Below are 21,888 nucleotides of genomic sequence, written 5' to 3'. Positions count from 1 at the left end.
ATGTTATCCCAGACATGTTACTACCATGGCTGAAGGTCTCAGGCTTGGCCAGTGGCATCCTGGAGCCGGCTGGCGTTGTCTTTGCCAGACATGGGGTAAGCTTCCATCAGCTTCTCAAAGAAGAAGACATCCCTGTAAGCCTCCCTGCTACCGGGACCTTGCCGTGCAAACCCATACACATATGAACATTACAGAAGCCTAAATATAAGCAAGAATAAGTTCAATCTAAAGTTTTGTTACAGGTCTGCACATTCTTCCTCCTGCACAGGAAAAACACGCCAACTGTGACATAGGCACTCCATTGAACATTTCGTGCATTCTTCTTTCCTTTTGGTTCTCTTCCCAGATTCAAAGGAGCTTCTGATCATGACCTTATCTAATGAACAGCGAACAAGACACAGTTTGCTGAGCTTCTATCCATGCTGCATCACTCTTCCCATCGTGTATAAAATCAGAATCACTTATGGCAGCACTGATCCAGAGTGTCAGCTTCACTCCAGCCTTCACATTAACAGCACAATTCACAAGTCACCTTGGTGAGTTGTTTCTTTCAATTAGATTGTCTCCTCAAGAACAAGAAGAAAGACCAATGAAGGATGTGTGAGGCAATAATATTAGGATCATCTTCAAATAACTTCATTTATAGAGTCACAGAATGGTTTGGGTTGGAAGGGACTTCAAAGATCATCTTGCTTCAGCCCCATGCCATGGAGCTAGATCAGGTTACTCCAAGCCCTGTTCAGTGTGGCTTTGAACATTCCCAGCAACTCAGTTGTATGAGAGGAGAATAAGTCGGACCATGAGTATATAAAAGATATGATCTCTCAAGTAATTCTTCTGCTTTGGGAAACTGAGTAGCGTATTTTCTCTGGTTACAGAAGCTGCTCCAAACTGTTGACTTGTTTGCTAGAGTTCTTTGATCACAGAAAGCTCAAAGAGCTGCAGCTGAGGACAGATTTGTCACTGCCAGACCAGTTTTTCTTTCAGTTCTTGTGGTCTTATGACTAAAGCTGCTTCTGTAGAGACAACCAAATTCAAGCACATGTGGTAGGGACCATGCTGGTAAACCATGCTGGTGTTTATGAACCAATACCATGACAAGAACAGTGCAAGTTACATTCTTTTGTTCGTTCTCTACTCTAATAACAGTTTGAGATTCTTCTTTTCTATGTCATAATATGTCCTCCACACTCCACCACCCAGGTCTGCTAGCGCTCTTCACAAACTTGCTGTTACTTTTAGTCCGTTTCAAACTGATAATCTGGGACACAGAATAAAAAGGAAATTTGTGTCCTGAAACTTGGCCTTTAAATTTTAGAAAGACAAGTCAAATACTGCCACCCAGATTCAGTTCTTCTGAAGCTGCCTTGCATTTATGTGGCTAAGCTTCAGTATTTGTATAGGAACATGCACTCAGATACACAAATACAGCAGTGTCTTTCTGTTCCTACTTCCATATTCATGTTTATGGAAATTTTGTTTTGAAAAATGCTGTCTCTCCTTCCTTGTGACACCCATCTGTCTATTGGCACAGCATTTTCTCCCAGCTTGATTTATACACTATGCCGACGGTTGTTTATCATGGCCACAATGTGTGACAGGTCCAAACTTTTCATCATAACCTCCATGAACTCCTCATCTTTCCTTGCTCCCTCCACAAATTCATCCAGAGAAAGTTCACCTGTGTCAGACAAAAATAAAGGGCATCAGAATCCACATCTGACAGGAAAATGAGTACAGTAATCTAACTTTAGAGACCACTTACTATATACTTAGAACCAATGTTCTAAGGCCTCAGAGAGTCTTCTTAAGCTTTTATGAAACATCCCCAGTATCCAGACAACACCTGCTTCCTTTTTTTTCCCCATACAAGGGAAGAGCTACATAAGAAAGAACAATAGAAGTGGGTACCTAAGGAGTGGGATCATGGCATTCTTTTTGGCTCAACCTGTCATAATACTAACCTGCCCTGTACTTGCTGGTTTTCAAGGATAAAGGAACTGACAGGAGGAGGCTGTGACAGACAGAAACAAATTTTTATGTCCTAGGCCAAAAAGCCCTCATACAGGGAATCAGCTCAGCAGAGTTATTCTGGAATAACAAAAGAGCCTGTCAGGAAGTAATGAGCACCTGAAGTAGCAAGGAAAGAGATACCTCTCGGGGACATGCAGGGACCACAGTGACACTTGACCAGCCTTTGACTGAGCACTTCATGTTCTTGCCATACTGCCTGCAGCAGACCCAGTGAAAAAACTCTGAACTTCAACATTAAATTGCAGTTCTTCCTTTTCATACTGAAGTACTTAGGAGCAGCTGGGGCCATTTGATAATATTTCCCACTTCTAACTGGCATCAGCTACACAGCAACATACAAAAAGGAAAACAAAACACCACTCCAAAACCCCACTACGAAACTCATGTGGACAGAACAAAGCTTAGAGCAGTACAGGAAACAAATCCTGTCATACTGATAATGTATCATGCCAGGAGAAAAATCCTTTTGGTCCATGGAGAACGCATTGCTGGCTGAGAATGCAAATAGAAATAAAATACGAAGTGAAGAGGCCTAAAGTTCAACCAAGAAAGGAAAAGTGGGATGTTACTCTGTAGAAAAGCCTGTCTAAGCTGGATGACAAAGGCAGGAACCTTACCATCGCCATTCACATCAATCCTATCGAAGACTCGGTTGGTGAACTCTTCTGCACTCGTTTCATGGTCACCACCATTAATGGCTCGAATGGCCTGAAATAAAAGAGCAAGAGTAAGCAGCTGCCTGACGACTCCCAGACTGATTCCACATGTCAGCATTGATTCAAAACAAGACAGTCATGCCTGGTACCTTCCCCATACAAATGAACCAGTACCACAGAAAAACAAATCATCAGCCCTTATGGATGGCACTGAAGGGTGCCAAAAAGGGAGCGTGGCTCTGGAGCACGGAATGAGCAGCAAAACTCAGAGGATTGGCCTAATTCTGCTTAGGTACAGTTTAGGTGATGCAGAAATGGCAGAATCAGAATCCACCTAATTGATCCACTTTGTCCCACTTTGTGACCCTATGATACACCAAGCCTCAGAAACACTGTCAAACACTTTCCACAATTGACATTATGAAATTCCTTTGTTATATGCTGCGGTAATTTATTTCTATTCTTACTTCACAATTTCCATTTATATACTTCTTCCTGTGTGTCTGGCTTCTCCCTAAAGGTCATTGGAAATTCATTTTCATCTTGAGAAACTTTAAGCTTTATCCACTTGTGTTTGCTACAATTCTTCTTATTCATAACTACATAGTGCAGGGTTGTCTTTTCTTTCAGTGCTAATTATTTCCTTTGTTTAAGGATATCCATGAAATATGTGATTTCAGAGCCCTTATACTGATTCTAAGACTATTTATTTTCTAGTTTTTACCCTTTGATATTTGGTCATTTTATTAATTCTTTTTCAAATGCTATTTTACTTAAATTAAATTTAAGTAAATTATCTCAGCAATTTCCTAAGGTTACCAAAAAAGACACTGAACTACACCCAAAAAAGACAAAGGACAATAAATTTCTTGCCACCAGTTGTTGCCCCCAGAATTTTTTTCTCAAGAACTCTGTGTTAACTATTGCTATCTGTTGTTTCACTGTAATGTCTGAGTATTTCTATTTAAAGCTACTAGTAGGAAGCTGTACATTACTACAGGTATTGGTCAGGTCTCTTTGATACCCAGCTCTAAAATTCTTATACAGATGAGAGTGCATTATTAACATGCTATTAGTGCTTTATCAAATCAATTTTATGACATTTCATATTCAGAAATGCTATTTATTGAAGGTCATTGAATCTTTCCTGCAATTACCTTGGTAATTTCCCATTATCTGTAAAATAATCTGAATTTGCAGCACGATTAATTCTGAGATATATATAAAGATCTTTCTGCCCATAATACCAACCTCATCCACAATAGCTATTTGCATACAATCCTTTCAATTCTCAATCCTTTTTCTTCAGGCTATTCGCCAGAGTCAGAAATGTTTTATTATGTTGATATTTCAGAACTGATTCTAAAAAGCAAACTGGGAGTAGCTCTTCAACTTCTCATGGGGAAAAGGACCCTCAAGATGAAGCACACATTGCAGAGATAGCAACAGACAGTCACAGGGTCTGAAACTTTGGAAAGTGCAATTAACAGGCAGTTAAAATAATTTTATGGTTAGCTATGTTGTAACATAAGCTGTGGTGATAAAGAGTCTAAGTCTGCTTATTGCATTGTACGGTGATGGGGAATTCTGCTCAGAGAAGGAATGCTTTTAAAGGTCTCATCCATGGTCATCCACAGGGGCAACAGCAAAGGTCTTACTTGTGTGATTTGTCTTTAAGGAAAGAGGCAAGAGCATAGACTCCTGGAGATTCACCTTGATGATGTTGAGCAGTTCATGTCGATCAATGCAGCCGTTGCCATCTACATCATAGAGCTTGAAATACCACCGCAATTTCTGCTCCATCTTCCCTCGGAGAACGAGGCTGAGGGCAGCCACGTATTCCATGAAATCAATATATCCATCCTGCCAGAAAAAAAACCCAAATTGTGACAGGAGTAAACAGAGGGACTTAATGCACTGGAGTTGTTTCACCTTATTGCTCTTTAGATTCACAGCTGAAAGAGAAAGGCCAACAAGTGGCACAGAGACTTTGACTTAGGAAAAATCTTTAGTGCACAAACACATGTTATTTCTCTAGCTCCTAAATACCTGGGTTGCTAAAGTTATGATCTAGTACATAGAGACTCCCCTCTGCTCACCACCTGCAGTGAAGGAACCTGGTTGTCAGCATGAACAAAGACCCCTCTGTACACCAAAGCTGACTGCCTTTGGCCTGCTGGGAGAGAATATTGAGCCCAGCCCATGGGCTGCAGGTTTTCTGTATGAGTCTATTCTGCCTTTGTGGGAAACTGCTATTCCACAAAGCCACAGATCTTTTCTCCATTCTGTGGAAAATAATGTGACTGGGGATATTTTGTAAAATACACAGAGCATGATTTGATCACTGAAAAAAATGTTCAGTATTTAGGTTTTTAGTATTTCATTTCTTGACTCTACAAAGAAAGTCAAAAGGCTCTTGTTTCTTCTGCAAGAAAAATGCCAGTTAGTAACAGTTCATCGGCCCTAGATTTAAAGCTGACTAAAATGTGAAGCTGTTAAAAACAAACTACAAATAAAAACATATCTACACATATCTAGGTCAAAGATTCTGAATAACAATAATTCTTCAAGAAATAACAGAGCAAAAAAAATGAAACTTTCAAGTTTTAAGGTATGTAATCAAAGTCAGATGCCTTTCTGAAATGGGTGCAAAGAAACATTTGTAAAAGGTGAATGTAGGCAAACTAGCAGAGCACTGCTGTTTTAGAGTAAGGATCATCACATTTAAAATATTCATTCAGGGTGGGAAGAAGGGTTGACAGGCTGAGAGAGTCATGGCTGGTCAGCCTGGAGAACAGAAGGTTCCAGGGAGACGTTGGTGCCTCTTCCAGTACTTAAAAGGGGCTTAGAAAAAGGCTGGAGGGGTACTTTGGACAAGAGCCTGTAGTGATAGGACACAAGAAAAATGGCTTTAAGCTGAAGGTGGGTAGATTTAGATTAGGTGTTAGGAGGGAATTTCTGGCTGTGGGTGCGGGCAGGCCCTGGCACAGAGCAGCTGTGGCTGCCCCTGGGTCCCTGGCAGTGCCCAAGGCCAGGCTGGACAGGCCTCAGGCCTTGGAGCACCCTGGAATAGTGGAAGGTGGCCCTGCCCACGGCAGGGGTGGCACTGGGTGGTCATAAAGTCCCTTCTACCCAGAGCATTCCACGTCTCTATGACTCTGTGCTGCCCCTCCCTGCAATGCCAGCACTCAGAACCAGCCCCTCTGTGACAGCGGCCCTGGCCCGGGCACTGTGAGCACCACGAAGGCTGTGGGTGCTGTGGCAGTGGCCGCACTGGAGGTGACAGCTCTGCGCTGGCTCTGCCACCTGCGCTGGCGCCGATGGCTTTGCTGGGGCTGCTCGTGCTGCTGGCCCTGGCCGGGCCCGTGGGGGGCACCTGGGACACCTGCAGGTCAGTGGTCCCACTTAGGAGTTTCCCTGTAGGGGCCCCAAATGTTCCCCACACCCACACTACAGTGTTCCAGCCTGACTTGCTGCAGGAAGAGCCTTGGCTCCTGGCCAGTGCCCGGCTACTGGCAAAACCTGTCTGGGGCTGCAGTAGCACGGGGGGACAGATGTGCCCCTCGGGGGTCCCGAGTCTTCCTGCCACTCAACACTGGGCAGGAAGGGATGAGAGAGGATGTTCAGCCTGAGTAGGAGCAGCCACCAAGCCGAACAGCAATGGCTTTTTGTTACAGAAGAACCTGCAGGCTCCGGCCCATGGCCTCTGACCACAGTTCCATGACTTCTGCTGCTGGCACGTCCCGTGAGGGTGACACCAGTGTCCCCTCTGGGGCCTGGCCCAGCATTGTCAGCATCCAGGCCACCTGGGAGAACGGCACGTGGCACATGTGCACGGGTGTCCTCCTCAGCTCCCAGTGGGTGCTCACGGTGGCACACTGCTTCGCCAGGGCCGGGTAAGAGACAGCAGGGACAGAGCTGTCCCCAGAGCACGGGCAGGCGCCCAGCTCACAGCACCACGGGCCGCTGCCCTGCCCACCTGGGCAAGCAGAAGGCCGGGAAATGCTGGGCTGCTGCAGCCCGTGGCTCTGCTCCCTGTCACCCCTCTGTTCATCTGCTCCCCAGGGGCATCTCCACGTGGGACGTGGTGATCGGGGCCACAGATCTGACTCAGCCGGGCCCTGGGGCTGTGGTGAGACGCATCCAGAGGCTCCTGGTGCACCAGCACTACGTGGTTGCCACGGCCAGGAACGACATTGCCCTGGTGGAGCTGGACCAGCCTGTGGAGTGCAGCAACTACATCCAGCTGGCCTGTGTGCCTGACCCCTCACTCAGGGTCTCGGAGCTGAAATCCTGCTACATCGCTGGCTGGAACTTTGCCAGAGGTGAGTTCCCAACAGGATGTGTGCTCCCAGGGCGAGCTGGGCACCCTGGGACACGGGCTGGGCACAGACAGGGACACGGGCTGGGCACCAACAGGGATACAGGCTGGGCACCGACAGGGATACAGGCTGGGCATGGACAGGGACACGGGCTGGGCATGGACAGGGACACAAGCTGGGCACCCTGGGACACGGGCTGGGAACAGACAGGGACACGGGTTGGGCACAGACAGGGACATGGACTGGGCACAGACACGGGCTGGGCACAGACAGGGACATGGGCTGGGCATCCAGGGACACGGGCTGGGCACAGAGAACATGGGCTTGGCACCCGGGGACACGGGCTGGGCACCCCAGGGACATGGGCTTGGCACAGACACGGGCTGGGCACCCCAGGGACATGGGCTTGGCACAGACACGGGCTGGGCACAGACAGGGACATGAGCTGGGCACAGACACGGACGGGGCACACACAGGGACACGGGCTGGGCACACACAGGGACACGGGTTGGGCACAGACACAGGCTGGGCACAGACACGGGCTGGGCACAGACAGGGACAGGCTGGGCACAGACACGGACTGGGCACACACAGGGACATGGGCTGGGCACACACAGGGACATGGGTTGGGCACAGACACAGGCTGGGCACAGACACAGGCTGGGCACAGACACGGACTGGGCACACACAGGGACACGGGCTGGGCACACACAGGGACACGGGCTGGACACACACAGGGACAGGCTGGGCACAGACACGGACTGGGCACACACAGGGACACGGGCTGGACACAGACAGGGCACACACAGGGTCCGGCCGCACGGCGCCAGCGGGGCCGGGCTCGGAGCAGCCCGGGCTGGGGGAAGGAGCCTCCACCAAGACAAGCATGGAACGGGATGAGCTGTAAGGTCCCTGCTCACCCAAACAATTCCTGCTGGCCCTGGGAAACCTCGGGGGTTTGGCCCCTTCCCCAGGCCAACAGCAGGGACACAGCTGGACAACATCACCTGTGGGGAAGGGGCAGGGACACAGCTGGACAATGTCGTTCCGTGGGGAAGGGGCAGGGACACAGCTGGACAACATCACCTGTGGGGAAGGGGCAGGGACACAGCTGGACAACATCACCCGTGGGGAAGGGGCAGGGACACAGCTGGACAATGTCACCCATGGGGAGGGGGCAGGGACACAGCTGGACAATGTCACCCCTGGGGAAGGGGCAGGGACACAGTTGGACAATGTCACCCGTGGGGAAGGGGCAGAACCAGGCCTGGGAAGGGGGCTCACCCCAGGCAGGGGAAGGGATGGGTACCGAGCTGCTGGGGGTCATTCCCCTCTGTGCCCACAGCTCAGGGAACAGCCATGGTGCTGCAGGAGGCCAAGGTTCACCTCATGGACACTGAGCTCTGCAACAGCAGCCGGTGGTACGCGGGGGCCATCCACCCCCGCAACCTGTGTGCTGGGTACCCACAGGGCGGCATCGACACCTGCCAGGTAGGAGCGTGTGATGAGTCCCTCAGGCCCCGGCAGCGCAGGGACCCCCTCATCCCCCACACGCAGCCCAGCCTGTCCCCTGTCCGCCCCTCTCCTCCCCACAGCAGCCCCCCACAGTCCCTGAACCATCTCTCCCGGCACAGGGGGACAGCGGGGGTCCCCTCGTCTGCAAGGACAATGCAGCTGACTACTACTGGCTGGTGGGATTGAACAGCTGGGGAAGAGGCTGTGACAGAGCCAGGCACCCCGGGATCTACACCTCCACTCAGCACTTCTACAACTGGATCCTGCTCCAGACGGGCCTGAGCCCAGCAGAAAGAGCTGGTCCAGCACCGGAGCCACCTGTCACCTCGGCCCCCGAGGAGGAGCCTGAGGAACCAGAGGAACCAGAGGAAGAGATCAACTTGGCCCCTGAGTACGAGAAACCAGCAGTGACAACCTCGGGCACGTCACTGCCCATGGCATTCCCACACCAGATCCTGGTGCAATTCTGGAATCTGGTGCAGGAGTTCCTGCAGTTTTAGAAGGACAAAAAAGCCTGAGCAGCAGCAGGATGAGCAGGATCCAGGGCTACAGTGGATCACGGCAGCTCCAAGGCAGCCTCGGGGCCAGAGGCTTCTCTGTCCTGCCCACGCTGCTGCGCTGCAGCCACAGCGATGCTGACGTGACTGAGGTGTTGAAGTAAAGTTTCTGTGTTCACCATTACCCGTGTGTTCAGCCCTGCTCAGTGCACCCGCAGGCTCGCAGAGTCCCTGCTCTGTCTGTCCATCTGCTGTGCTGTTCACATTCATTCTTCAGCCTGGAGAGGGCTCCAGGGAAACCTCAGTGCCCCTTGCATTGAAGCAGGTTATAATAGTGGGGGAGAGCGAGAGCGGCTTTTTGCATGGGCAGGCCATGACAGGACAAGGAGGAATGGATTAAATCTAGAGGAGGGGAGATTGGGATGAGGTGCTGGGAAGGAGTTTTTACTCAGGGGGGGGTGAGGCCCTGGCCCATGAAGTGTCCAAAGCCACGTTGGACAGGGCTTGGAGCAACCTGGGATAATGGCGGGTGTCCCTGCCCATGGGAGGTGGTAGAATGAGATGACCCTTAAGGTCCCTTCCAAAACAAACCATTTTATAATGCTACAACTGCAATTTATAAAAGAAGAATATTGAAAATTTATCCTCTTCATCATCATCAAAGTTTTCAAAATCTGAAGATCCAGAGGGCAGATGATTCCATCCATCATGTCTGTATTATGACAGGGTGGATTTTCCTCTGGGTCTCTTGTTCCTTGCCCTTGTTCATAGAAGGATCTTAGATTAAGTGACTAACTGTTAACAGACTAAGACTAACTAGGTGCATTGCCACTAGTTGCCACAATTTTACTTCATTCCTCCTGAGATCACTATCACTTTATTTAGATTATAGATTTTCTGACTAAATTTGAATTTGAGAACCTTCCTATAACATTGTTTACTGCATAACACAGGGCTCACAGGAGAACTCTGGAATGCACTACATCATTGAATAAATTTTAAATTCCTTTAATATCCCAAGAAGGGAGAGAGGTGAAGTAAAAGAAAGACTTGTGCAACAGCTGAAAGGTTTTGCTTTACGTTATGAAACTGCTTCTCATCACTATTATCATCCTGGGCACAGAGGACTTTGGGATGAGAAAAGATATTCTTTGAGGTCTACAGTTATCTACAGTCATTACATCCACCAAAAGACCTCAGCTACCCTAATGGAGCCTGTCTGCTGTTCTGCTTAAGAATTTTATAATATTCCTAAGCATTCCTTAACTCCTTATGCTGTCTGACATGTCCAAAATAACATTCTTTGTTGGTCCCTAGGCTTTCCTTCTTCAAGACTAACTCCGTGATTTTCCACCTGGTTGTCATGCCTCTGTGACTGAATCCTCCTTGACTCCATTTCAGAACCTTGGAGCAGAGAGTAAAGCTGAATTTTCCCAGGATGCTATAAATCCAGATTCCTTTGTCATTAAGAATACAGGCCTGCAAGCACAGGCTGTAATACGTATGAATAAAAAGCAGGCAAAAGTAAGGGCCATGGCACACTTAAAGGAATTATGTGGGCTACTGTTTTCTACCAGCAGTCACCCGTCACAGTGAGGAGCACTGCCCACCCCCTCACTCCAGCTTCATGCTGCACCTGCCAAGGAAAGCCTCAGACTTTGTCTGCCCATGCAGTGTTAATTGCAGCTGCCAAATACCTGGAAATTATTCCTCTGTGAATGCTATAATGATTTCTACTGTGTCTGATTCCTGTGGTCTCCATGATCTCATACAGCTATATTTTTGAATAATAAGAACATGTAAGAACGTAAGAAGAATAATGAAATTAGCATTTTGCTAGTTAAACAAGGCCAAGTCAAATAACTGGCAGTAAGGAATTTTCAAAATTCAAATATGAACTTGCACAAGGTAGTTAGATAATCAGGTGTACTTACGTTTATGTCATCTGTGTTATTACCTGTACACATTCATTTGTTCCTTACATTTAGCTACTTTACATAAGCATCCCTTGGCAGCTTTCCCCACCGGTGTTTGCAGGAGTTGGATCACTTCTAAGCAGCATGAGACAGTTAATTCCTTGCGGAGAACTCACCTTGTTCATATCGAACGTGCGGAACATCTGCTCAATGTACTTATTGGCCTCTGGATCCAGCCCTCGAAGTCCAAAGAACTGCTTAAATTCATGCTCCGTCAGCTGTCCAGAAGGACATTCTGTCATGAATTTTTTGTACCAGTGGTGGATCTCGACAGCTTGCAGATCGTCCACGGTGGAGCTGCTGTTGTTTCCCATGTGTATCTGTGGTCAGAAGGATGATGCTACAGGAATGATCCTCTTCCTCCTGTGGCTCTCACAGCACTGCCCGTTTGCTCCTGTCCATGCTCAACACCAATGTCAGTTACGTGAGGGATCTAACCTTGCACAAGCCAATTATAAACGTTAATCTTCTTAGAGGCTGATCCACAAACCAGAAAGTTTCAATGATACAAACACTCTTCTTAGAATGGAAAGGAGATGCAAGATAATTTAGCAAATCGCTGCTATTTTAGGAGCTAAAGCAGAAAGGGTGAGAAGGTTAATCAGACACTGGCATTGGCAGCTATATTGGTGTGGTAGACTACCCTATTTTTAACCTTGATATAATTATACGTGAAGATAAGAGGAAATGCCCATAAGTTGTGGGCTGTGAGGTTAAGTAAAGATCTTCTCCTCTAAGTGGATTTGAGAGTCTGTTTTCTCAAATAGACGTGTTGAATAACAGAGTGTGTAGGACCAAAAAGTGTTACAGAAGTGGCCCAGTACAAGAGTGAGGTTATGCGGGAAAAAGCTCACCTCCATGCACACAAAGGAGCACAAAGGAACAATGCAGGAGGACACAAATAATCCCCTGGTCTGGCAAATCCAAGAACCATCACGGAAGTGCAGCCAACCCATAAAAGGCTCAACTGCACAAAGGGGAAGGAGTGGAGAGACAACCACAAGCTGGGGAACACAAATTACCCAGTAAGAGAAATAAAGGCCCTGTCCCAGCTCCTTCTACATCTGTTGCAGGGGAGGCACCAGTGCAACGGGCCCAGAGGCGGCACCCACCATGATGGGTCAGCAGGAGAGGTTGCAGAGGGACTCTACAAACTGAGTACTGCCTGCATGCATGGAAAACACCGTGTGTCCAGGGCAGGAGCACCTGGGGACAAGACTCACAACAGGATGTTTAGAAGGGGAAAAGAAGGTGGGGAAAGGGATGGGTCTAGGTGGTATGGGAATGAACACGCACGAGAAAATGGAGGCAAGGGGAACAGAAGGGTCTGGTTGCATGTAGAATGCTGCTAATCTGTATGAATGTGTATCCATCCCTTGGGCCTGGTCATCACAGTCTTTCTTGTCTTCTAACACTTCTACCTCCTTTTTTCTTTTTTTGGCTGCACAGCACTGTGCTCTGGGCATAGGTATGCATGGGGATTTAAGCGCCCACAACTGGATTGAGTGAGATCATGTCAGTCCACGATCACTAGTAAATATCAAGCCAGGCTAGGCAGCAAATAGGCCAAACAGTTCATGAGACAGGTGTAGTTATCTCTGTTAGTGAGACCACTGGAGTAGTTGACCATTAGACTGAGGGTGCAGGGTTGAGGGTGACCCACCTGTCTGTGTTTCTCTGAATCCTGAGCACCCCCTCACAGGAACTCAAGGGGCGCCCAGTGTCCGTGTCTGTATCCTTCACTGGGAGAAACGTGATGTTCTTGTGAATGGTTTTAATGATTTTCTCATCCTCCTTTCTTTTTTCTTTTTTTTTTTCTCTCTTCTCTTTCCTTCCACTTAGACTTACAAAGGTACATGTTAGAGTTGCAAATATCTCATTCTCCCTAAAATAACTGCTTGCTGTTACTACCAATATAAGCCCATGGCTGAACCACACAAAGATAGCTAAGTTAAATAAATTAGCCATAGATACCTGGAGAGATTGCTCTCACAGCTTGAGTGAACAAAGTGAAATGAACGAAATGAGCAAAGTTGCAGGCAGGGCATCAAATGAAGAATTCAGAGCACACCTGGCAAGCTTTGGTCCTGAGGCCTTGTGAAGTAGGGACAGAGCCCATGGCCACGGCAGGTCATTGGCACACCAGCGGTGTCATCAGAAACAGGAACACAGCCATGTGCACGCACAGTAAGGATGGCCGGGAGGCAAGGACACTGCGCTGCTCCGGCCCCTGAAATCTTGTCCTACATCTGGCTGGGGGCAACCTCTGGTACCAGCACAGACCAGGAAGGGAACGGACCAAGAGTTCTGAAAAGGAAAACAAGACTGGACAGGGGCTGGCAGTGCGCACAGGCCCAGCAGCCCGGGCAGCAGGTGAGGGGAGAATTCTGTCCCTCTGCCCCACTCAGGTGAGACCCCCCTTGCAGAGCTTTCTCCGGCCCCGGAACCGTCCGAACAAGGCACATCTGCAGTTGCCGATGGAGGTGCAGTGGAGGCCACGGACCTGCTCCAAGGGCTGGAGCCCCTCTGCTCTGGAGACGGGCTGGGAGAGCTGGGGAGTTCAGCCTGGAGAACAGAAGGCTCCGGAGAGACCTTATTGCAGCCTATCAGCATCTAAAAATATTTTTATGTCGAGAGCAGGGAACAGCAGCGCCCATTTGCACGAGCGCAGCCGCGGATCGGACATCTCCGGAAGATCTCAAGGCCAGATTGAAGGGGGCTTGGAGCAACCCGGCCCGGCGGGAGGCGCCCGTGGCAAGGGGGTGGGACTGGATCCTCCGTAAAGGGACGTTCCGACCGAACCACCACACACCGCCCCCGCCGATCCCCGTCGACAACGAGCGGCGGCGAGAATCTCTGCGGCCCCGCCCACTCGGCCCCGCCCCACAGCCCCGCCTCCACGCGGCCCGCCCCCAGAGGCCACGCCTCCCTGAGGCACCCCCCCCCCGCGGCCCCGCCCCCGTCGGCCAGCGGCCAGTGCGAGCCTCCGTCTCACCAACTCCGCCCGTCCGGCCCGAAACGCCGCAACTGATTGGTCGCTGCCTTGTTATTGGGCGGGAACCCATAGGGTCCTCGGGATTGGTCACTTTGTGCCATGTTGCAGGATAACCATGGCGCCGAGGCAGCTGCTCCGTCACGATTGCCTGGCCGTCCCGTCTATCTTTCAACCGCCGCAGCTGATTGGTCTCTCTGCGCCGGGGGCGGGGCCCGCGGAGGCGGAAGCGGCGGCGGCGCGTTCCGGTGGTGAGGTGGCGCGGCAGAGCGTTCCGGCGGCGGCGGGAGCGGGAGCTCGAGCTCCTCGGCGGGTTCGAGCCGCTCCTCGGCGCTGCCCTCCTGCTGTGCTGCAGGTCAGTGCCTCCCCCGCCCCTGGTGCTCTCCGCCTGCTCTGCACGGACCGCGGGCTCTGCCCCCCAGCTCTCGGCGGCAGTCGCTGGTCGGGCTCCTTTCGTGGCCGTGCGCGGCCGGGACGGGTTCGCAGCCCCCCGGGGCCGTAAGGGCCGGTGGGCCGGGGCGAGCCTCTCTTCTCGCTCTGGGCTTTGCGTCCCGGCCCCGTGTCCCCACAGCCGTGGGACGCTGGCGGCGGTGCCCGCAGGTGCCGAGAGCGCAGCCCGGCCGGGGCGGTTCGCGTGCGCTCCGGTACATCTGCGGGGCCGCCGGGGCCCGTCGGCGCTGCCCGCTGTCCCCGCTCCCGGCACCTGCCCGTCCCTCCCGGCTTTCCTTGCAACCCTTCCGCACAGCGGGAGAAGTTTGGCCCAGGGCTTGTGTACAGCAGCAGTGCTTTTAATGCGTGTTTGATTTTAAATGAAGGGAAATACGAGGAATTAACTTCATTTATGTATAATAAACTTATAGTATAATAAATTAGGGAAGAATATTGTCAAGTTTTTCTTTGCTGTGGCTGATACCTAGGGATAGAAATGTGCTGCTTAATGCAGGTTGTGCAAACTAGCAGTGGGCTTTGACTGTTTGGGTCAGCGAGTGTATTTCAGAGAAAAGCAGCCTCCTCCACATCACTGCTGGTCTGTAGTTCCAGTGTTTAAAGCAAAGTTTCCCCTGCAAAAGTTCATTAGTCACAGGAATGCTGAGCAAAGGTAGAGGATGTAAAGGATCCTGGCTCACATCCTGAGCACTGCGAGGCTCCTTGTGTTCTGCTGTTCATTACATAGGTGAGAATCCATAGGTGGTGAATCCAGGTGTGAGCCTGGGAGAGCACCAGCCTTGTCTCTGAGAGCACTCTTTGCTTTATTGGGGCGAGGCAGCGGAACACGGAAAAACCTCTGTCCTTTCGTGTTTGCGATTGTACAACACCAGGATATTCCTGCCTTGAGGCTGATGCACAGGCCAGCCACCGCCTCCTGTGCAGGCTGTTGGCTTTGGGACAATTTAAAGCCGTGTTATGCCTGTTCCTCGTTTTGTTCTCAGGGAGGGCTCAGAGAAGGCAGAGCCAGGCTCTTTGCAGTGGTGTCTGGTGAAAGGATGAGACGTTGTGAGCATGACCTGAGACACAGGTGATTACCTTGAACATCAGAAAATACTTCTTCACTCTGTGGCTTACTGAGCACTGGCACAGGTTGTCCAGAGAAGTTGTGAAGCCTCTATCCTTGGAGATATTCAGAAGCTGCCTGCACAGCTTCTGTTTGAGCAGGGAGCTTAGACCAGATGACCTCCTAAATTCAGCCAGTCTGGTTCTTTGATAAGATTCTCCTCGAGCCTTTTATTTATTAATTTATGTTTATTTATGTTGTCCTCAACTGAATTTTCTCCAACAAGCTCTCACCTCTTGTTGTGGGGTGCCCAGAACAGGACACGTGACTCCAGACACGGCCTCACCAGTGCCTGGCAGAGAGGAAGGATCACCTTCCTCGTGCTGCAGCCCAGGGTGCTGCTGCTGGGCTCTGTCACGAGCGTGCATTGATGGCCTAGCTCAGCTGTCCACCGCAATCCCCAGCCTCTCTACAGTGCTGCTTTCAGAGATGTGGTCCAAGGGGTGCTCTCCAGAACAGTGGCCCACCTAGGCCTGTGTTTTCCCTATTTCTTCTACACAGACAGCAAACCTGTTGCTGTTTGCAGAATTGTAGAATCACTGTTTGTTTCCCATTCACATCCCTTGCCATATCTGGCTGACCCGAGAATGTAAATTGAAAATTAATTCAAAAGACACGAATTTCTAAGCCTGGAGTTCAGGTTGTTAATGTCCACATCCGTGCAAATAGGTGCAGGTGGTTCCTCTGTTTGTGTTTTTAAGGTGATCAGCTGTGAGCCAAACCCAGCAAGGCTCACTAGCTTGAGGGCGGTGTCAGGTTAACGTGGCCAACCTGGGCAAATGCCAAGAAACGTCTTCTCAGTCCAGGTATGCATGCCTGAAATTGTAGTGCCTGTAGCAAGGAGATAAGTGCCCAGGCCCAAGTACATGCCTAGATTTTGCTTCTTTTTTGTATTTCTAATACCACTTCTAATAATTCATCTATTGGCTCTCTCGGTCCCAGCCACATATTTTGCATTTCTGACTTCAAGAGGCTGTGGCCTAACGCTCAGTTGGAAGATCAGACCCATCCTCTTCAAGTGTTTGAGACAGTTAAAAAGAGCCGTTCTTGCATTTGGATGGCTCTTTCCTAAAATGCATCATTGCCAGGACAGCAGGTTCAGTTCCTCACTGGGGCATCGTGGGAGTGATGGTTTACAGAACTGCAAATACTTTATTGTTCTTACGATGGATTCCAGACGTTCCGGGTCTCCACATGAGTGTCTCGTTACCGCATCGGTGAGCAGTTGATGTTGCCAGAAGAAATCTCCCTGGCAGGAGCTGTGAAGCTGTACTGTTCTGGAATTGCATGCCTCACGTCTCGCCCAGGGCCAGCTGAGAAGTGAGCAAAGCACCAGGACTTGTTTCAGTGGCTGCTGTGTTGTTGCAGAACATGAGCAGCCCTGGCAATTGGACTGTGCTTCTGGAGGAGTTGCATCCCCCTGAGCTCTTTGCAGGAGCCTGTCTTAGGCTTGGCCTCTTGCTGCATGTCTTTTTGCTACACTAACTTGCTGGAGTGTTCTATTCCCTGGGCTGAAGAGCCTAAGCTCGTGCTATGCATGCAGTGTGAGAAACCAGGGCATGTCTGCAAATCCATGTTCCCAAACAGAGCAGACTTGTCTCACTTTTCATGTGTATTGCAAGTGACTGACTAACAGTCCTGGAGTGTACTGTGTAGGATGAAGGATGAGCTTATTTCTTTATTATTGGATAATTTATTTTTTTTGTTTTTGTTCTTTTTTGCTTCTCTCTCTATCAAAAGTCTTGGTTCATACAACCTGTCAGTACTCAAGAGATAATAAAGAATGGCAAGAAAGACCTGTGTGTGACTGCTCTACCTTGGAAACACTACTATTGAATCAGGAGACCCATGAGCTCCTTGGAGTACAAAGCAGGTTAGTATTCATATGCTCTTTTCCGCTATTGATGCATGACAATGTGCAGTGTCATGTTTTCTACTTGTGCAAGATCAGGTGACTGCTGCAGATGAGTAGTGAGCTGCTCCTTTCCAGTGTCAATATTTCCACACATTTAAGGGGCAATCTAGGACCAAAGCTTTGCTTAGTAAGACAAAGGAGGTCAGGAATGAGTGGATCTGTGTAGCCAGCTTCAGGAGCCTGCTTCTAGTGAGGCAGTGACATCATATTAAGAGATTCCATTTGATGGAGATAATTTTAATAATGTAAGCTTGATCTTGTAGCTAATATGAGTTTGCCTAGTTTCAGCTTGCAATACTGGAGCTTCTGTAATTGTACAAATTATTTTGCCACTTACTGGCATGGACAGTTCTGTGGCCTTTGTGTTCAGAGAAGTCAAAAGTCACATGTGACCTCTTTTTGTAGAACACTAGAATGATGATTCTGTGATTCTCAAGGGACTTTGGGAGTTCAGTTGGTCAAATCCTTTGCTCTTAGCATGTCTAACATCAAAAATGAGATCAGAATGCTATGAGCCTAATATAGTATTTTAACTTCTTCTCTGCGTTTTTTCAGATTGAAATTGCCTATGCTGTGACTTGTGTCCTCTGCCTCATGTCCATTCTATGTGGACCTTGTAAGAGGTGTGTGACTCTGTCTGTAGTTACCTTATGAGTCCTTGTAGGGAGGACAGCAATTGTATGCTACTCCTCACCTGCTGTTGTCAGGGCTGAGCAAGCCCAACACTCATTCACTCCCCACATGCCTTGTAAAGCAAACCCCAGTCAGTCATCCTAGGGCCTCTCTGCTGTACTTGATTCACTCTTTTGAAAGTGGGCACTCTACTTCAAATGTAGTCTTACCGGTGTGAATAGAGAGGAATAATTGCTTTTTTTAAACTGCTGCCTGCAGTCCTGCCAGAACAGCTCAGTGCGCACCTGACCTTTTCTGTGAGTGCACTGGTGGCTTGTGCCAGGCTTGGCCATCAGCACTTGGAGCTTGTCTTCTGCAGCACACTTGTGCAGCCAGCTGCTCCTCAGCCTGTGCCACTTATGCTTTTCCCATTCCAGGAATAGGAAAGGCATTCTACCTTTCCTGAACTTTACAATGTTTCTATCCATCTGTTTCTCCAGCCTGTTGTTATCCTCCTGATTGGCAACTCTATACAAAGGCTCATTTGAATTTGGTCAATTTAGTGAGGTCTCGGTTAATAATGGAGAATTTAATTTACTGCTCTCCCCAAAATGACAAATTATATGTTGCTGGCTGGTACTGCTGCATGTTTTTTGGTTCTTCACTTCCACTTGCTGGATTAGTTTGGCTCCTGAACTTCAAGGAAATGAAAGGTATGATTAGCAGCAGCCAGTGAATCTATGTTTTCTCCGGACTATTCCCCTATGTTGAGGTCCTGTCCTGTATGTGACATGCAGAGGTCTCATCATCTCTCTAATGTGACACATTTGTATCTGTTTAGCAAACATCAAGGCTCAGTCCATTATTTCCACTACTTATCAGCAGAAAGCTGATTTTATGTTACAGGCCATGTTTGGCCTGTAGAGAAATGACATCATTTAACAATCACCTTTCTTTTCAGTAAACTGCACAGATTGTGGTTCTGTAATGTCATTGTTCATAAAGATCAAGAATGAGCTATGAGGATGACTTGGCATCTGATATAAAAGTGTATTTTTCAATCATACATGTGGAGCAGTGAAAGAATCTTCATGTTCTTGACACCAGCACATCCTCTGCTTTAATATTCAGAGGGTCTGGCAGCTCTTGTTAACATGACCATTTCTTTTTTCCTGAAGTTTTACTTCAGCTTTTCTCTCTTAGCATAGGAGACAAATTCCTACAAGCGTGGTCACCAACTGCTGTAACATTAGAGACCGGCATAAAGGAGCTTATTCTTCATAGCAGCTTTGACTCTGTATTCTGACTCTTGGTTTTGTTTTAGGCTCAAGATGCTGAGCCGTTTGTCAGGTTTAGCAAGTACTGTTTTACAAGAGCTGTCTGGGGATGATGGAGATGCAGTTACTGAACCGTCTATTGCTGTAAGTACAGTGTTATCTAAAGACTTTCAGATCTTATTGACAATTAGTTTGGGGACCCTGGTTCATTAGACTGCAGTGAGAACTGACTCCTGCTTCTTCCTTGCTGAGCACTAGACTGAGCCGTCATTCCAGTCTGCTTTTCTTCTACTCCTCACCTCTTAAGTCAGCATTTCTGTTGGACAGACCTTAATCTCCTCAGTTTCCACATCTCAGCGTGATCCGAGGAAACAAACTAGAATTCGGGTGAAAAAAGACTTTTAAGAGTACTGGTAATTGTGTGCAGCAGAAGGGGAAGCTCTGCATGGTTGGGCCATAGTGGGAGGCTTCGTCTTTGTGCTGCCCTTTGGTATTGAGACCGTGGACAGTGTGTGAGGGTCCCTCTCATTTCAGATTTGTTCATGTGGTGTTCAGCAAGGTACTCTTTGTTTTTATGTGTTGGCTTAAAAGTTCTCTGAGTTTCCTCCTGGTTTCATCTAACTGTGTATTTCTACAGGCTTCATGAAATGCCTGCAGGGAGCAGAGTGCAGCACTGAGGACTGGAGCTGAAGCTATCATGTGGATGCTCTGCTGCAGGCTGTTAATAGTTTTTCCCTTCAGAGCACTGATTTTGTTGTTTCAGGTAGAAGCTTTGCAGTCAGAAGCAGAAGGCATGGAGGAGGCACCTGAGGAGGTGTTGGAGCGCCTAGCCCAAACAGAAAAGCTGGTTGTTCAGCTGAAGGATTTGATTCGAGAAAAGGATGCCCTGCTCCTGGAAAAAGAAACTCTGCTCAAGGTACCATTTCTTTCTCTGAGGACCAAGAGTAAAATGCTGCTTCAGTCTTCTGTGCAAGCCTGTCACTGGTTTCTTTTGAACGTGAGATACCTGAATGACAAATGGTGTCAGTTCCCGAGAAATATTGGAAGTCGAATAATGGACAACCCTAAGAGATGTAGGATATCGTCTGTTAGTTTGCTTGGGTTAATTTAGACTACAGTAGATAAGTTACATCCAAATTGCACAGCATTTTGTCTCGGAGCTCTTTGAGGCCCATGCAGATTCCCAGTGGCTCTAATAAGTACTAATATCTTGTGTGAGGTTGTTCTTTCCCCACTTCAGAGTGTTTGACACAGAGAAACCTGTGCTGCGCTCATCCACTGGTCGGGTGGTTTCATGAGGCATTCCCAAAGATAGTTGTTGTCCACCCTGAGGTGTGGTGGGAGTGTGGTTACTTGAGATAGTTCTGAGGGACTGCATGTAGCAGAGAAAGTCAAATCGAGTTTGTATTCACTGCTGAGTGAAGTCCCTGAGTGCTCTGTCCTTTGGAAGGAAGTGCTGGGGTAGAAGCCACAGTGTTGGGATGTGTGGTGTATCAGAACAAATTTGGTTTGCAGATGTGTTTTAGATAGTGCTGTTTCTGGGCAGGCAGGGTTAAACAGAACACGGCAGGCTGACAAACCGTGTAGCTTTCTCAAAGTGGTGCTTCTTGGGTAGCAGCACTGGAGCCAGGGCAGTGAGTTTGTGTCCTTCTCTTCCAGAAAGAGCGAGAGGCCGCGGATGCCAAGGTGATGAAACTTAAACTTCAAGCCAAAGCCAAACTGGCCTCTCTGAACAAACGCATCGAGGAGCTGACCGAGAAAGGAGCGCCACTGCCTGCACAGGCCTCAGCAGCAGAGCTGGAGGATCCCAAGGTTAGGAGAAGGGGGCTATTTAAAAGATGTAGCTTCTACTGATAACCTGGTACTGCCTGATGTTTCAGATCACAGTGACCCAGCAGGGTCTATTTGTCTTACTAGCAGGATGTTCGTAATTCCAGCAAGGATGTCTGTACCTGTGCTCTAGGAAGCCTGTCTGTCTAGCTTCCTTGTACTGCAGATGCCCTTGGAGTGCTCAGCTTGATCTCCTCAAGGTCATGGGCTGGTTTCCCTCTGGATGACTTTGGAAATCCATTGTAGCTAACTCTTTCCTGCAGAAACTGTATGTCTGTCTGATCTATGAGTTTCAAAATGTTGCCTGTCATGTCAGTACAGCAAAGGTTGGCTGGTATACAAAAACAAAGAGGTAAGGAGGTCATTGAAACTGGAAGGCAGTAACTTTAATATAAAAAAATAAATATAAATTTTTTCAAATTGTGTAGCTTCCTGAGCCACCATAAAGCTTTATGGCTGACAGACCATAATTGTGTAACGCTAGGTAAAACTGGGGGAAAAGTGTCCTCTATGAAGACATTGAAGAGACTGTTAGCTACTAACTAGAAGCTCCCACTGGAGGTGGTAATTTTTGAAAACTTGACTATGTGATCAGCAGAACAATGTTTTCTTTAAAATGTTTGTAATATTATGGAAGAGAAATGGGATAGATGTCAGAATGGTTTCCAGACATCAGATGATGTTCATTAAACCAGAGAACATAAAAGCTA

General features: G+C 48.6%; 2 protein-coding genes and 1 pseudogene across 3 annotated transcripts in view; 2 read left to right on the top strand and 1 right to left on the bottom strand.

Moving 5' to 3' along the window:
* Positions 1-1,553: 1,553 nt before the first annotated feature.
* Positions 1,554-13,139, bottom strand: LOC131557829 (guanylyl cyclase-activating protein 1-like). The gene is made up of 5 exons (XM_058805296.1): positions 13,072-13,139; positions 11,117-11,433; positions 4,404-4,553; positions 2,652-2,742; positions 1,554-1,681 (listed from the first exon to the last, which is right to left on the bottom strand). Exons 2-5 carry the CDS (start codon positions 11,312-11,314, stop codon positions 1,554-1,556), a joined length of 567 nt encoding a protein of 188 aa, XP_058661279.1. The 5' UTR covers positions 11,315-11,433; positions 13,072-13,139.
* Positions 5,843-9,045, top strand: LOC131557828 (acrosin-like; annotated as a pseudogene).
* A 1,117-nt stretch (positions 13,140-14,256) lies between the features above and the next one.
* The window catches only part of GOLGB1 (golgin B1), a 41,245-nt gene continuing 33,613 nt past the window's right edge, over positions 14,257-21,888 (top strand). Inside the window, exons 1-5 of one of the 2 annotated variants that reach the window (XM_058804626.1) lie at positions 14,257-14,347; positions 17,285-17,417; positions 19,396-19,492; positions 20,112-20,264; positions 21,008-21,160. In XM_058804626.1, the coding sequence (XP_058660609.1) occupies positions 19,403-19,492; positions 20,112-20,264; positions 21,008-21,160 (396 nt within the window). In that variant the 5' untranslated portion in view covers positions 14,257-14,347; positions 17,285-17,417; positions 19,396-19,402. Of the gene's footprint in view, positions 14,348-17,284; positions 17,418-19,395; positions 19,493-20,111; positions 20,422-21,007; positions 21,161-21,888 lie in introns of those variants that run through there. The other variant, XM_058804627.1, reaches the window with a different exon arrangement.

Source organism: Ammospiza caudacuta, chromosome 5, assembly GCF_027887145.1.
Source record: "Ammospiza caudacuta isolate bAmmCau1 chromosome 5, bAmmCau1.pri, whole genome shotgun sequence".
NCBI classification, from domain to species: domain Eukaryota; kingdom Metazoa; phylum Chordata; class Aves; order Passeriformes; family Passerellidae; genus Ammospiza; species Ammospiza caudacuta.
Note: the sequence above shows the minus strand (reverse complement) of the source record. Positions and strands in the feature narration are given on the sequence as shown.